Source organism: Amblyomma maculatum, chromosome 1, assembly GCF_055883805.1.
Source record: "Amblyomma maculatum isolate TAMU_Amacu chromosome 1, ASM5588380v1, whole genome shotgun sequence".
NCBI lineage: Eukaryota > Metazoa > Arthropoda > Arachnida > Ixodida > Ixodidae > Amblyomma > Amblyomma maculatum.
In genome coordinates this window covers 183,652,372-183,666,958 of record NC_139344.1, presented here as the reverse complement: position 1 = coordinate 183,666,958, position 14,587 = coordinate 183,652,372, and the positions used below count along the sequence as shown (strand labels likewise).

General features: G+C 46.6%; 1 protein-coding gene across 1 annotated transcript in view; it reads right to left on the bottom strand.

Moving 5' to 3' along the window:
- LOC146205083 (small nuclear ribonucleoprotein-associated protein B-like) overlaps nucleotides 1-7,155 on the bottom strand; it is a 34,632-nt gene extending 27,477 nt beyond the window's left edge. Inside the window, exons 1-3 of the mRNA XM_084589769.1 lie at nucleotides 7,002-7,155; nucleotides 6,596-6,862; nucleotides 3,826-3,931 (exon numbers count right to left, since the gene is read on the bottom strand). Coding sequence (XP_084445895.1) covers nucleotides 3,826-3,931; nucleotides 6,596-6,862; nucleotides 7,002-7,004 — 376 coding nt within the window. The 5' untranslated portion in view covers nucleotides 7,005-7,155. The remainder of the gene's footprint in view (nucleotides 1-3,825; nucleotides 3,932-6,595; nucleotides 6,863-7,001) is intronic.
- Between the last annotated feature and the right edge of the window lie 7,432 nt (nucleotides 7,156-14,587).

The following is a 14,587-nucleotide window of genomic DNA, read 5'->3' as shown; positions in this document are numbered from 1 at the left end:
AGCAGCAAAAATGCCAGGATATTCAAGGGCCTTGAAAACGAAATTCTGAAATTCAAGGGTTTTCAAGGTTTTCAAGGAGCTGTGCGCACCCGGACAAGCAAGCGGCGTGGTGTTAGGAGGAGTCGAATCCCTTCTATGGCATGCATACTGGCGTCAACGCGTCGCTTCTTCCAGACGTCCTCTGCACGCCATGAAATGCTGGTTTATGACATGTACGTTTTTTAGAGGCCAGTTTAGACTTGACTCAATCCTAATTCCATAACCCGCTCCTGCAACAGCAGTCCGCAAAATATAGCCCTCCGTCAAAAGGGGCAACCATTTTTCTAACAGCATCCTCGATCGCCCGCACCAGTGCGCACCGGGGCGCCCCGGTGCGCACCATCTATCCTCGATCAACCGCACTGGTGCAGACCCACTGTCCTCAATCACCGGAAGCGCCCCTTGGTGGGGCAGTTTTTCGCTGCCCCGTCACGTACCCAGAAAATCGGTGGTTCGCAGGGGTGCAATCCCGGCAAGCACAGCGGGACGTGCGCTGCAGAGAAGCTGCTTCGCCCTGCTCGATGTGCTCGCGTCTGCACGCTGATTGACGCAATGGAGAAAAATAGTATGGATGGTTGCGGCAAATCGATAAACTGCTGTCTGGATTATCTGGTTATGAAGACGATATAACAATCGACCTCACACAGCGTAAACACGGTGAATGCCCGAAAGTCGACCAGTTTTTTCATCGGGCTGATCATCTGGCGCCTCAACGATAACGAGCGGCTGCTTACGATTCCCTGCTAAAATCTCAACAATGCTACAATGTAATCGGTATGGCAATATGAGAAGTCGTGCTTTTAAAAAAGCTCAGCAGGGCCCTTACCCACAAAAGACGGCTGAAGAACATGTCCTTTCATTTCTTGCTTTGGAATAATCACGATTGTGTGCGTAATGACTGGATTTAACTCACTTATGGTATGCGGGAAACAAAAGTAGCGAAACAGCCATCGCCGTAATATTTGGCATAGCAGAAAATACACTCTATATCATTCGACCGTGTATCCGCTCCCATGTTATCATTCAATTCTCTTCAGACATTGCCGAATGATGCCTCGTACCGTTGATATTGTTGCATGTATTTTGCAACAATTTTGCTGCGCTTGCATGTATTTTGTACGAAATTTTATAGTATTACGAACTATGGATATAGCGAACTATTTTCTATTTTTTAACTGTTCATTATAACGAGATTTCACTGTAGTACTCTAATGGTCTAGCATCCGTAAATGTTAATTTTGGCAGTCTTGCGCTCACTACAGCATTAAGGAATTCGAAATCTAAGGCTGTTGCACATTTTCAGACCTGCTGACACCTGAAATTATTTCCACACGTACCACTTCGTCATATTAGCACAAACACAGAAGCCATAACTGATGCACCTCCAACACTATCTGACAACAGGAAAGTGAGTCTATCGACAAGAAGGCATAAAAACAACCTTGCTGTACATGAATAGCCCAACAAAATAATGAAAACTTTCAAGAGCCGCATAAAAGCTAGAGATACATAAGCATGCGGCGCTTAAAACACAGTGTAGAAGTATTGGTCCAAAATCGCATATACCACCATGACCCTTTTCTCAGTGCGATGCTGTAAGTGGTGCCTCGTTGCAAATGCCCCCTTTGCGTTATGGGGTTCTTCACTGCACAGACCGTGACCCGTACAGTGAAGCATCCTCAAACCGCAACGCTTCAACGTAAGAGTGGAGGAACCACGTGGACGCAAAAGAGAAAAACATGAGTAGGTGTTAGAACAGCATGGTGCCATCTCAAAACTAAAAGGCCAGTGACGTACGCTACAGTGTCTGAAAAAAATCGTGACTGGCCATATCATGGTTGCCCCGCCGGGGTGGTGCAGTGGTAAAACGCCCGACTACTGTGCGGAATACCCTGGTTCGATCCCGACCGCGGTGGCTGCATTTCGATGGAGGCGAAACGAAAAGGCTTCCATGTGCCGTGCAATGTCAGCGCACGTTAAAGATCCCTAGGAGGTCGAAATTACTCCGTAGCCCTCCACTACGGCTCCTCTTTCTCTCCTTCCACTTTCTCTCCCACCTTCCTCCCCTATGGCACAGTTCAGGTGTCCACAGGAACAAGTGTGATAGATATGTGCCTTTCCCTTCTTGTGAACCAATTATTATTATTATATCATGGCCGCAAAAGGTGTCCCAGAGTATGGCGAACTTTTGCGGCTACTCGGGGCATTTTGGCACAGCGTGATGCAAATTTAACGAATTTCACACTCACGGCGCAGAAATATGCAGCTGTATCAAAATGGCGCAATTGGTGCAGTTGTTCCAGCCCTGTACTTTAACACCACCTTTTCATTCTGGTATTTTTTTTAATTTTTCTGAGGTAAAGCAAGGCAAAATATTTGTTTCTCTTTTTAATGGACACCCACATAGGTCGTCACACCACCTTTTAGTTCTGCAATTTCTTGCTTTATTTAAACTGTTTTTTAGGGGGAAAGTAAGGCACAGTATCCATCTCAATTCAAGGTCGAATTTTCAGAGCCAGTTGACTGAGGTCTGGCATGAGAGAGCTTGCACACTAAAAGCAGGCACAGATCACTTGGACCTGCCACAGCAGCCACCATGATGGTGACATGACACACAGCCATGGAGGAAGAAAAAAACTAGGAGGAAGTGCCGCGGGCATGGAGTGAAGCCTAGTCATAAAAAATATAAATGGAAAGCATCATGGGAAATTAGCCATCACATGACACGGCAAGCGGCAGGCGGTAGCTGGTTTCGGTTGCATTTTCGCTCTCTCTGGTAGCTCTGGAGGAATGCCTTCGCTACGCGATGCCCGAGCTAGAAACCTGAGGTGCGTGCTGTGCGCAGAAAATGGATGGAACTTTGGACCTTAGATGGGCTGGTGCCCTAGGAGCTGCCACCGCTACAATGCAAACGGGTATTTCGCGAGGTGTGGCAAATGGGTCCCCTCAACTATGCCACATGAAATGCGCTGATCCGCTTCGTCCGTCGTCCTTCGTGTTCTTGTGCTTCGCGCTTCGTCCTTGTTCTTTGCCTTTGTGAGCCGAGTCCCGCAAGCATGGAATCACATCAACTAGCCCAACAACAAAGCTGCCATATGAAATGCTGCATGCCGGGATGCTCGAACTACACGGATATACCGCCCGGGGCTTTCGCTCCAATGTTGAGTATCCTGTTATGCGCATTCCTCGAGAAACGAAATGTTTGCTTGTCAGGATATATGCATGTATTGTTCGAGACTAAAATCGTCTGCTTCAATTAGGAAATGCAGACATCAAATACATGTACTGCTGCAGCCAGTTCCCGAGACATGCAATGTTATTTCGAATCCGTAGTCCTCCTGACGAACCCGTGGATAAAAAGGCTACCTGCAGTTCTCACCAGCGTGCATATAAACACGGAGTACAATGCAACATTTGTAAATAAAGTAACTCGTGTTACGATGAGACGCACAACTTTCGGTAGTCCACTCCGGTAGGCTTTCCAATGGAGCACCCAGAGTCACTACACAATACCATGTACACTGCTGCTTTAGAGTCTGGCAATTATGTTGGCCAATTTCCCAAGAATCATTGCGTGGAGGAGAGAGATGGCAGCTTCTGCAGCACAGGCCAGAACAGGCTTTGATAAGCACCTTCTCACAGTGCTCCTGGTTTGCCAACATTGTGGCTACTATGATACTGATGTAAGGCTGGTATTACTCTCAACCGTCATGCAGTGTACAGCAAATTACACAGCTGGGAACTACCCATTATTTTTCAAGCCCTTTGGCTCCTTCTAAACAATACCTGCAGGTGCAGCGCCGACAGGTGCAGCTGGAATGCCTCTGCCAGCAGCACGACCAATGCCGGGCCCGGGGGCAGCCCCAGGGATAGGCACTCGGGGCAGGCCCTCCTGCACACAAAAGCACATGCTACAATCAATAGCAATGCTACAAAGCATGCACCCTGCTTACAAGCATTCATCAGGGCAACCCAGGAGAAATGCCTCGGGCACACCAGCTGCAGCAAACAAATACAGCTGCCGGGTGCTGGTGCTATGGTCAGCATGAGCTGGCCATACGTATTCACCAAGGTAGAGAACACCTCCACCAATACAAGCTCGTAATCATACAGAAGTAAATGAAATGCAGTATGCAATATTTTCCCACGCTTCCGCAAAGAAATTACCAATTATATCTGCATGTTGACTGAGGATGCTTGTGCGCTTTCTCACGACCGATGTTTCTTATATGGAAGGCATGACAGCACACAGAAAAAGAAACCATGCTTCATTTAAGCGTTAACCACATGAAGCGAACTGCCATGCAATAGCGTTGCATGATGAGCTGAGGGCCACCAAAGCACTGCCACTCGTCGTGTCGCTCATGTACAGAGTTTGTAGAAAACTTCACCCAGAAGCAGCTCGCAGAAGGCTTTGAATCTGGGTAACATTCATCTGGCATTCTTGCGCGCTAATTATATTTTCCTAGTGTGGTTAGAGCGAACAGCCTATTTGAACGAAGACATAGCAGTGCAAAGAAAGGCACAGTCATAGGAAGTCCATGTACATTTTTTTTGTGCTCCCGTGTCTTGAGAATATGCACCAACATGCCCAGTTGCAAGTACAGGTGCGGACAAGTAAATGAAGTGCCCAGCAGAACAGCTGCGGGTCAGCACCACCTAGCCAAGCAGGGGAAAAGAATAAAATCGCCATGCACAGGTGCACCCCTCACGCAGAGCAACCCTTGCTACACACCACTTGCCTTGCGTTTTGCCAGCGTCAATGTAAAGCTAATGATACCATGATTGGATGGTCACGCTCTTCGTAGCAAGCAGGCATTTCAAAATGCATGGACTGCCTGGGTAAGGTAGACCCCGCTGGGGCGGCACTACCGTTAAGCCGCTTTGTAAGAGAGCTGTAGGCATGTTTCTGCTCGAAATGACTCGCAAGTTTTGAGCTTTTGTTGCCTCTAGGACCCATTTGCATCTCACTAGCAACCAGAAGTACTCGAAATACTCGACTTGCCACTGCAGTAGTGTTGTGCACCTCGCAGCTCAGCGACTCAAAACCAACACAACCTTAGTCGCCGTACACGAGGACTCATACTTCAACAAGCGTGCCATCATTCTGCTGCGTCGTGAATATTCTCTGCCGTGGTGCTGTGCACCTCGCAGCTCAGTGATTAGTAAACTTTGAGCCTGGACCACGACAACCTTAGGAGCGGGGCTAATCAGGTTTGAGCATGGGTCAACTCAGTTCTGGATTTTGGCAATTTTGGGGGTGGGCCAAGTCCATGTTGGAAGTGGGCAATAACATTGTATATAAAGCCTAACCCAGTATTAGGTATGGGCCAAACTAATTTCTCCTGAGCACAACTCAGATCATGAATGGCAATTGCTAGAGTCCCTAAAGAAAGGTCGATGCTGCAACATATGCCAGTTTTTTTTTTCCATTTTTGTTAGTGAAGTACTATTTCCGCACAAAAAAAAGAGCACCAAGAGTGGCAGTTTCCTCTCATTTTAAGTTCTGCAACTAAAGAAGGCTTCAGTACAGATGCAGTGTGTTGCAGAAGAGACAGACAGGATGCACCCATCATAGCTGCTCTGTCAGAGCTTTGCTGAAGCAACGAGAAAGTAAGTAGTAACAATATTAAACAAACCCGAAACTGCAAGGGCACGTCCAGTATTTCAAACACATTCAGTTGCTAGCGAGAGAACCAAGTTCCAGAGGAAACTAAAGTCCAAAACAGGCGGGCCATCTACAGCGGAAGAGAGTGCACTGCTGTTTCAGGTGAAGCAACTTAAAGGTAGCAGCACACTCATGGTCTTACTGTATCCAAGCAGCAGCCCACGCGTTCCGAAATACCCGCTCGTTACAACAGGTGTAACCATCCGATCCCATCACACATTAGCACTAGTTGACGCCAGCCGAATGCAAGGCAAGAGGAGCAATGGGAGGGTATCTCCACCCACATGTACATGCGTGTACAAATTTTATGGTTTCAGCCGGCTCAGCTAGGTGGTGCTGACCCTCATTTTCATTCTAGTGCTGGGCGCTCCGTTTACTTCTGCCCCCACCTCTACTTCTAGACCTGCAGATGCTTCATCTGAGCCATGCATATAAGCGCATTTATTGTATCAGTGAAAGTTTGAAAGGATAATAAAAGTACAAGAAAGCTATTGTCACTAGATATTACCGAAAGAGCTGAAGAAAGCCACCTTTCACAAAGTCTGCATAGCACTGTAGTTTGGCAGCACTGTACTGTCCCCCTTTGAAACGCGATGCAGGCGGCGGTAACAGAGCAACACTGAAAACGCGCCGCTCTGTCACCGAGCTCCGTCGCTTCGTGCGGGTACACCAGCGACAACGGTTACCGCTTTACCGACGTTCGCACCAGTAAGCGAACCACAGACAAGCATTTAACACGGCTGTGCTTGCTTAAGTGGCCATACATATTTGAACCATGCAGCTTCGGTCATCTCACAAGGAATTCAAAACTGGTTGTCTGTCAATGTCTGGGAAAAGAGCAGAAACCGTACAAAGCGCACAGAATTTAAAAATCGCAAGGAAGATAACCTCAGGGGGCGGAGGTCCCTCGACGGTCAAAGATACAATGTTCTCGCCACGAAGCAACACAAGGCCCAGAACGCGTTTCTCTTCACGGTCTCCATGCTTGGCTTGATTCTTTCCTTTAACTTTACGGAACTCCTCACAGTCACCCAGGATCAGGTTCATATGCTTGTCGAATGCCTTGAATGTGCCAATAAAAATGCGGCTATCCTGAAGAATAACACGCATCCTGTAGTTGATGTGCTGTAGCATCTTGTTGTTCTTGCTGATCGTCTACAAAAGGAAAAAGAAAAGACTTGTTAAAGATACAGCAGACGCCAATGGCCCACTCCGGCACCAATTAATAACGAGACTAACGAAATAAAGTAGAAAGCACGTTCTGTAAGTTTACACAACGACAACTATTACTTACCATGGTGACAACTTTATGCAGTGCGTCGGATTACAAGGATAAAAAAACTGTTACAACAGCCCCACTACTAGCCGCGTAACGCAAGCGAAACGCTTTGTTTGTACGCCGCCCATGCCCCGCCGGGTGCGGCTAAAAATTCGGATGGATGGATGGATGGATGGATGGATGGATGATAGTGGCTCTGCCCTTTGTATCGGCACGGCCGGTCTCGAGGGAGAGCGCGTTTCTCTCTTCTCTTACGGCCTCTCCAATGGGGTCTGTTTCCACCGCCCGCCGCGCCTCGGTAGGGTCGCCACCGCCCCACTGCTGCTCCTCCGCTACAGCCGTTCACGCGCAAGGGAAACGCGCGCTCGCTCTTCGCTCCGCCCGCATCGGTTGCAACCGGTAGGTCCTGATATTTCACCCCTTATGGCTTATAGGAAGAAGACGTAATCAGCGTCTGATTTATCATGTATGAGCAATAAAATAGTCAATAATGCGCGTGCACGCGAGAGCGCGCGCGCCTTCGTCAGTGCTGTCGCGCACGGTCGAATGAAGTTTCGGGTGCACTTACATCAACACTTTTTGCCCCTAAATTTTTCACAAAACTATATGTACCATTTTATGCAGTGTGCCTTTGAAAGCTGTAAGCAGGTATAGCGCGACCTGACGCTAGTCTGCATGGCAAACTGTTCGGTGGATATTCAAAGTATTCTGTCAACCGCTGCCGTTTTCGTTTAGAGCAAAACAGGCACTGACGAAAATTCATAGCACGTCTCAGATTCAGAGTAAGGAACAAAAATTTACGCATACAGTTAAAATTTCAGTTGTCTAGTGGAGTGAGCTGTTCTAGCTTCGCTTAAAATAAATCAGTAGGTTGAAAGACAGCAGATGTATACGTAGTCTCGCGACTGACGCACACGTAGACAGTCGTAGTCAGTTTAATACCAGTAATAAAAAAAACATTTAATCGAGGAAATATGGGCATAAACAGATATGCATAATTGAAAAGAGCAGCAAGCAATAAAAAAAAATATCCTTCAAAGTTAACACATTGCACTCATTCATCAAAACGGTGCATGCGGCTAGAAAATTAAAGACTCCAAATCTTTTTGGACGGTTTGTGCACATAAGGAGCTGGCCTTTCGTTCCTGACTGTCACCTTCTTAGCATAATTGACAAGAAGGAGTCTGAGAAATTTCTCACATATTAAAGAAGCGGACCTTGGCTATTGTCAATGCCTTCCGGGCAACTCAGCAAAGGTGAGTTCTCAAGTGCTGGCTGGATTAAGATTTGAAGGACTTCAAGGACATTTGTGTGTGGTAGGTGCACGACAGCTTTTTCAAAAAAAGACACAACCTTGTCCAAGAGGGCTACAAACTCTGGTTTTGGATAATGCAGTCCGCTAGAATCTTGTCCTCGCAGAATAGTGTACATGGGGCTGCTTCTTTCGCTGGTTCCAAGAAGGATAGCACAAGCGTCACACCCGAAGTCACTGATTAACTTCACAATGTATCCAGCGACGTAAGCTAAACCAGAATACGTGACAGTGGGTAATGGGATGTCAGGAGATACCATCACTTCTTTCAGTTCCTCGGTTACTGATTGCGGTAGAGCTGAAATGATTTCGTCGGTGTCGACACTAGGTGCCTAGGCGCGCAATACGGCACGACATACAACTCCTATAGTCACCTCTGAATAAATAGCACAGAGAAAAGCTTTTATATCCATTATTCAGGAGTGTCCCTTGAGTAACAGTGGCGAATGTGTAATAAGCAACGCATTCTACCAAAATAATGGGGCAGCGATTGCTCTCTAAGGCAGGCATTACTGCACAGATAGTTATAAGGAACTATTAGTTCAAAAACATACTAGAAAAAGAAAGAAAATGTTGCTAGGAATTAGTGCTTGAAATAGATTTCCTGTTTTTTTTAATGAAATAATCATGATATCATGCAAACATTTCATCAAACCAACGTTTATCTGCAAAATTAAAATAATGTTTATAATACAACATAAAACATTTGCTGGTCTATAAATTATAGCAAAATTGATAACAAAACTTAAAATCGTTTACTCTGACGTTATACTACTAACACTTTATGTCATGTAAGCATTGTGCAACTTACATTACATTTTTATAAAATTATTTTCATCTTCGGTGTTACCTCGATGGTTTCTCATCTAGCGCTGAAAGACGGTTTTGCCATTGTTGCTGTTATGTTTGCCTTGAAGAAGCTTCGATGTGATCACTGCTCATTCACTTTTTTTATTCATCTTCTTGTACAGGCTTGGGCAAAAATTCAGATTAAAATGAACAAAAGTAGATACAATGCCGCAATACATGTCATATGCTTGTCGAGCGTTTGCTGAGCGACAGTGGTTTTTAATATAAAGACTCCATTCACGTGTGTAGCACGCTGACAGGATGCCGCTGCAGCATCTACCTTCTGTAATCTTTCATTTATGGGCTGCACTCACCACAAAACCCGCGGGCGACAGCGCGAAACCAGGCAAAAGCTACCCGCCGCCACTGAAGCAGATGCGGAGCGAACAGTGAGCAGGTCGCGCCCCTTGCGGCGGCGGAGAGCGTGACTCAAGGAGAAAAGTTCCCATTGTTCACGCGGCGATTGAGAAGGCCGTAAGAAAGAGCGCGCGCTCTCTCCCCCGAGACCGGCCGTGGTATCGGCACGGCCGGTCTCGAGGGAGAGCGCGTTTCTCTCTGCGCGCGCTCTCTCCCCCGAGACCGGCCGTGGTATCGGGCGGCAGCTTGCGCCGCCTAGCCAAAAAATTAAAAGAAATATATTTATCTCTTCCCCATTTTTAGCTTCTAATTCGCCCGTATCTGCCCCCCTCCCTTTTTTTCCTCTCTTTATTCTCTTGACTTTTTCCACCAATCCTCTAACCTCTCTTTTGTTATCAGAACGCGTTCCTCATCTATTCGTCCATCTTCCCCAGCAAATCCCAGCGCTCTCCATGGCTCTCTCCAGATCTGACGCTTTTTCCGCGGGAAGGGCAGGACGAAGTTTTTGGCACCTTAGAACAACATGTTCCGTTGTTTCCTCCTCAGTTCCGCACGCCGCGCATAATATATCTACTTCCTGAAATTTTTTCCTGTACGTTTTTGTTCTGAGGGCCCCTGTCCTAGCCTCAAACAGCAATGAGCTCCCTCGTGAGTTGTCGAATAAACTTTCTTTCTTTATATCCTGTTTTCGAGTTCTATACATACCCAATGCTGATTTTCCTTGCATTCTTTCCTCCCACATTTTCCTTTCTGCCTCCTTTACCTGCTTTTCAATGCTGCTGTTTTGCTGCGGTGTATCTCCAAATTCTAGGTACTTAAATCTGAGCTTTCGGGTTCTGTTAGTCCATTTTGTATTCAGGCTTTTCATGAAGAGGTGCTTGTACATTTTTCGTGCCCACCTTGATTCCTCCATTTCGGTTAGTCTCTGATCATATTTTAGTTTGCTAATTGCCTCTCTAACCTCAAATGATGCCCAGCCCATATCTCCCTGGACTCCTTCATTAGGTGTGTTGCCATGTGCTCCCAATGCCAATCTACCTACCTTTCTCTGTCTGATTTCAAGGCCTGACTGTACTTCTGATTTCATGCACAGGACTGCATTTCCAAAAGTGAGTCCTGGTACCATAACACCCTTCCATACCCCTCTAACAACCTCATACCTGTTATAATTCCAGAGGGCCCTGTGTTTCATAATATCCGAACTCCTTTTCCCTTTGTCTATCGTAATTCTTTCATGCTTTTCTAGGTAATTTTTTCCTTCGTTGATCCATATGCCCAGGTATTTATAGCTCTCCACATGTTCAACCTTGGTGCCTTGTATTTCCAGCACGTCCCCCCTTTCATCGTTAAATACCATTATTCCTGATTTTTCGCTGCTAAATTGCAGTCCCAGCTTTTCGCCCTCTTCTCCACAGATCTTAAGCAGCTCCTGCAACCCATCCCTCTTATCTGCCAGCAGTACAATGTCATCCGCGTACATCAATCCTGGTAGAACTTGTGTTACTTTCTGTCCTCCCTGCATATAGCTTGCATCGAATCCCATATTACTTTCCTCCAGGCGCCTTTCCATTTGGCTCGTGTATATCATGAAAAGCAGCGGTGACAGTGGGCACCCTTGCCTTGCCTTGCCTTGCTTTTTATTTTTGCTGGTTTTGTTGTTTCCGTCTCCCATACTATCACTGCCTCATTATCTGCATACACTTCTTGTATGAACTGAACCAGGTTTTTATTCAGGCCATATTCCTTCAACTGGTCCCACAGTTTTTTCTGATCTACACTGTCGTATGCCCCTTTAATATCTAAAAACGCTATCCATAATGGTCTCTGACTTGCAGCTGCTGTTTCTATACACTGGGTAACCACAAATAAATTATCCTCTAGTCTTCTGTCCTTGCGGAAACCATTTTGTAGTTCTCCGAGGATATTCCCTCCTTCTGCCCATTCCTCCATCATTACTTTTACTAACTGCATTGCTACCCTGTATATAACTGATGTAACTGTGATTGGCCGATAGGACTTTATGTTATCTCTGCTTCTCTTGCCTTTGTATATTAGTCTCATCCTGCTTAATTTCCAATCTTTTGGTACTTGACCGCCCTTTATTGTTTGTTCAATCAACTGTCGCAATTTTACTTTTTGTCCTAATCTGGTAATCAATCCCATGGGTATGCTATCTGGTCCTGTCGCTGTTCCCAAGGGGACCTTCCGTTCTATTCTTTCCCATTGTCTTGCTGTCATCTCCTTGTATTCTTGCTCCTCGTCCCTGTGGTCCTCATTATTCTCCATTTCTTCTGCGGCATTCACTTCCAGACTGGCAAAGGCTGTTTCTATTGTGCGCCTAACATATTCCTGTGCTTCCTCTCCCTCCACTCTTTTTCCTTCCTGTGTGGTCAGTGAGTGTTGGACCCCTTCCGTCTTTTTTGTTTGTAGCCTTATGTGGTTCCAAAACCTCTTTGCAGCATTTTTATCTTTTTTACTTATGTCCATCATCCACTGGACCCCAGCTTTTCCTATTTTGATTTGGATTAAGGTTGACGCCTCCCTTTTTCTCTCAAGGTACTCCTCCCATTTGGATTCTACTTCCCTTGGTGTGGCTCCCCTCTTCTTTGCTAATCTGTGCTCTCTGGATGCCTCTTGACACCTCGTTATGGCTGCTTTAACTTCAGCATCCCACCAGCTTTTTGGTTTATATTTTCTCTTTCCTCTTCTAATCTTGCCCTTTTTTAGCTCTCTTTTAAATACTTCTACTAGGTCATTGTATGTCCATTCTCTATTTGGTTGTTGGTTCACTATGTCCTCAATGCGCTTTGACCCTTTTTCCAACTGCATATCATTGAGTTTCTGGTTGCTTTCACATACCTGCATTTTTGTTGCGGCCGCTGTCCCGCCAAATTGGAGTTCAATTCTTTAGTGATCGCTTCCTAAGCTCTTCGCCCCTTCTTCATCAATTTCCATAACTACTAACCTGTCATACAGCTTGTGGGACATCAGACAATAGTCGATTGTGGAATGAGAGTTATTTCTTTCCCATGTTATTTTTCCCTCACACTTTATCTCTGAATTAACTATTGTGAGATCCTGGGTTTCACAAAATGTTCCTAATATTTTGCCTGTCGTATCGGTAGCTCCATCAAAAAATTCCATATGGGCATTCATATCCCCTAAGATTATCACTTCCTTATTCTGGCCAAATTCCTCTATGTCTTTAGCTAAACATCTGAAATGTTCTGAATTTTCCTCATTCGAGTCATTTTCTGTTTTTAGGTAAACAAACCCTAGTACTGTATCTAGGTTTCCCACTCTACCCTGGAGCCATATATGTTCTCTGCAGCTTTCTGTTATCCTTTTCCAATCTTGGCCTTTGATTAGCGCCCCCAGGCCACCTCCTTTTCGGTCCTTCCCTTTTCTATTGCACCCCAGCCATGAGTATCCTTCAATGTATGGAGGTTCTTCACTGTCTCTAAGGTGGGTTTCTGCTACACCATATACTACAAAATTTCCAGTTTGCAGCTGCTCCTGAATTTCATCCCATTTAATTCTACTTCTACCCCCTTGCATATTAATGAAGGCCAAATTTACGGGTTGTTTCTTTTTCCTCCTCCGTGCCTTCGTCCTGCCCTGCCTCCCTCCATCTTTGTCTCCTACTTCTCGGTATGCAGGGGCAATCTGCTCGCCTGTAAAAAAGCTAGCGCCCTTCGCCCCATCCGCAGCCCAAGCTGCCATCCCGCTGGTGTGGTGTAATGGATGCCATCAGGCGTGAGGGGGAGGTAGTTCCTATCCCCATGTATCACCCTGTTCACATCCATGACATCGCACCTGAGGGCCTTCCCTACCTCCCAGATCATCTCATTAGCCCTCAGTACTTGGTGTGCTACATACGGGCCCTGTCCCTTGACTGCCGGCACTGTGCACAGCACTATGTGCACATTCTCAGCTGTAGCCCGTAGCTTCGCCACCCCAGTTCTTATCTGCCTGCCTAGGTTTTGTCCCCTGTTCTTCAGCACGTCGTTTACTCCGGCATGGATGACTACCAGATTGTCTCCTCTATTTTCCCACAGCATATCCCTTGTCCTCTCCACTACCTGCCCAAAACACTCGCCCGGCCTGCTTTCCACTTGTACTTTCTCAGTAAACTTCACTGTCTTTAAGACTGCCTTTTTAATTCTCGTGACATTAGAGCTCCCTACCACCCATACCCTCTTGCTGCCGGCTCCTGTCTCTTCCCTGTCAGTGGTATCCAGTCCCTGCTGTCTCGACCCCTGTGTCCCCTCTTCCCTCCGGTTACCACCGGGGCTCGTGTCCCCCATAATCGCTACATTCTCCCTGCGCGCCCCCTGTGACGCGTCCGCCCCCCCGTCGTCCAGGGTGGCATTACTGCCTGCATTCTTGTGGAGTGCTTTCCGTCCCTCTGCCTGTCTCTTTGTCCACTCTTCCACCTGATCTTCCAATCTGCTTGCCTTATCGCGTACCTCTCTCAACTCGCGCTGTAGGTTCTCCACCCTGACGCCCCACTCCTTCTCGACTCTTGTCTCAAACTCCGCCCTTCTCTTCCTTTCCTCCTGAAGCTCCTTCCTCATCCGTTCTACCTCCTTGGTCAGCTCACCCTCTACTTTCTCCACCGCCGTGCATATTTTGCATTTCAAGCTGGCCTCCTCAGCTTCCATCATGCTCTCAAACCCTGTCTCGTCCAGGAAGCACCAGCGCTCACACGTTCCGCACTGGACGAGATCCCCAGGATCCCCACCCTTTGCTTTCCTGGCCGGCCGCCCCATAGCCTCAACTCTGCGACAGAATTCGCGTTGCTCAGAAAATTTTTCCGGACTAGGCCTAAATACTTTTTCCTAGCGTTGTTCTATGTTATTTAAGCGATTTAAGTCCTATATGTTTTCACTTCCCTGTCTCTGATCTTAAGCTAAATTATAATCTAAATTTGCCGCCACTATACGATTACATATAAAAACTGGTAAAAGAAAAGTACTCAGCTTCGGCTTCGGTCGTCCTTCGGCATGGCTGCTGTCGCTGAGGGGGAGGGGGCGATGATCGCGGGATGAATAACGCCAGTGTTGCCTGGATTTTTGCTCGA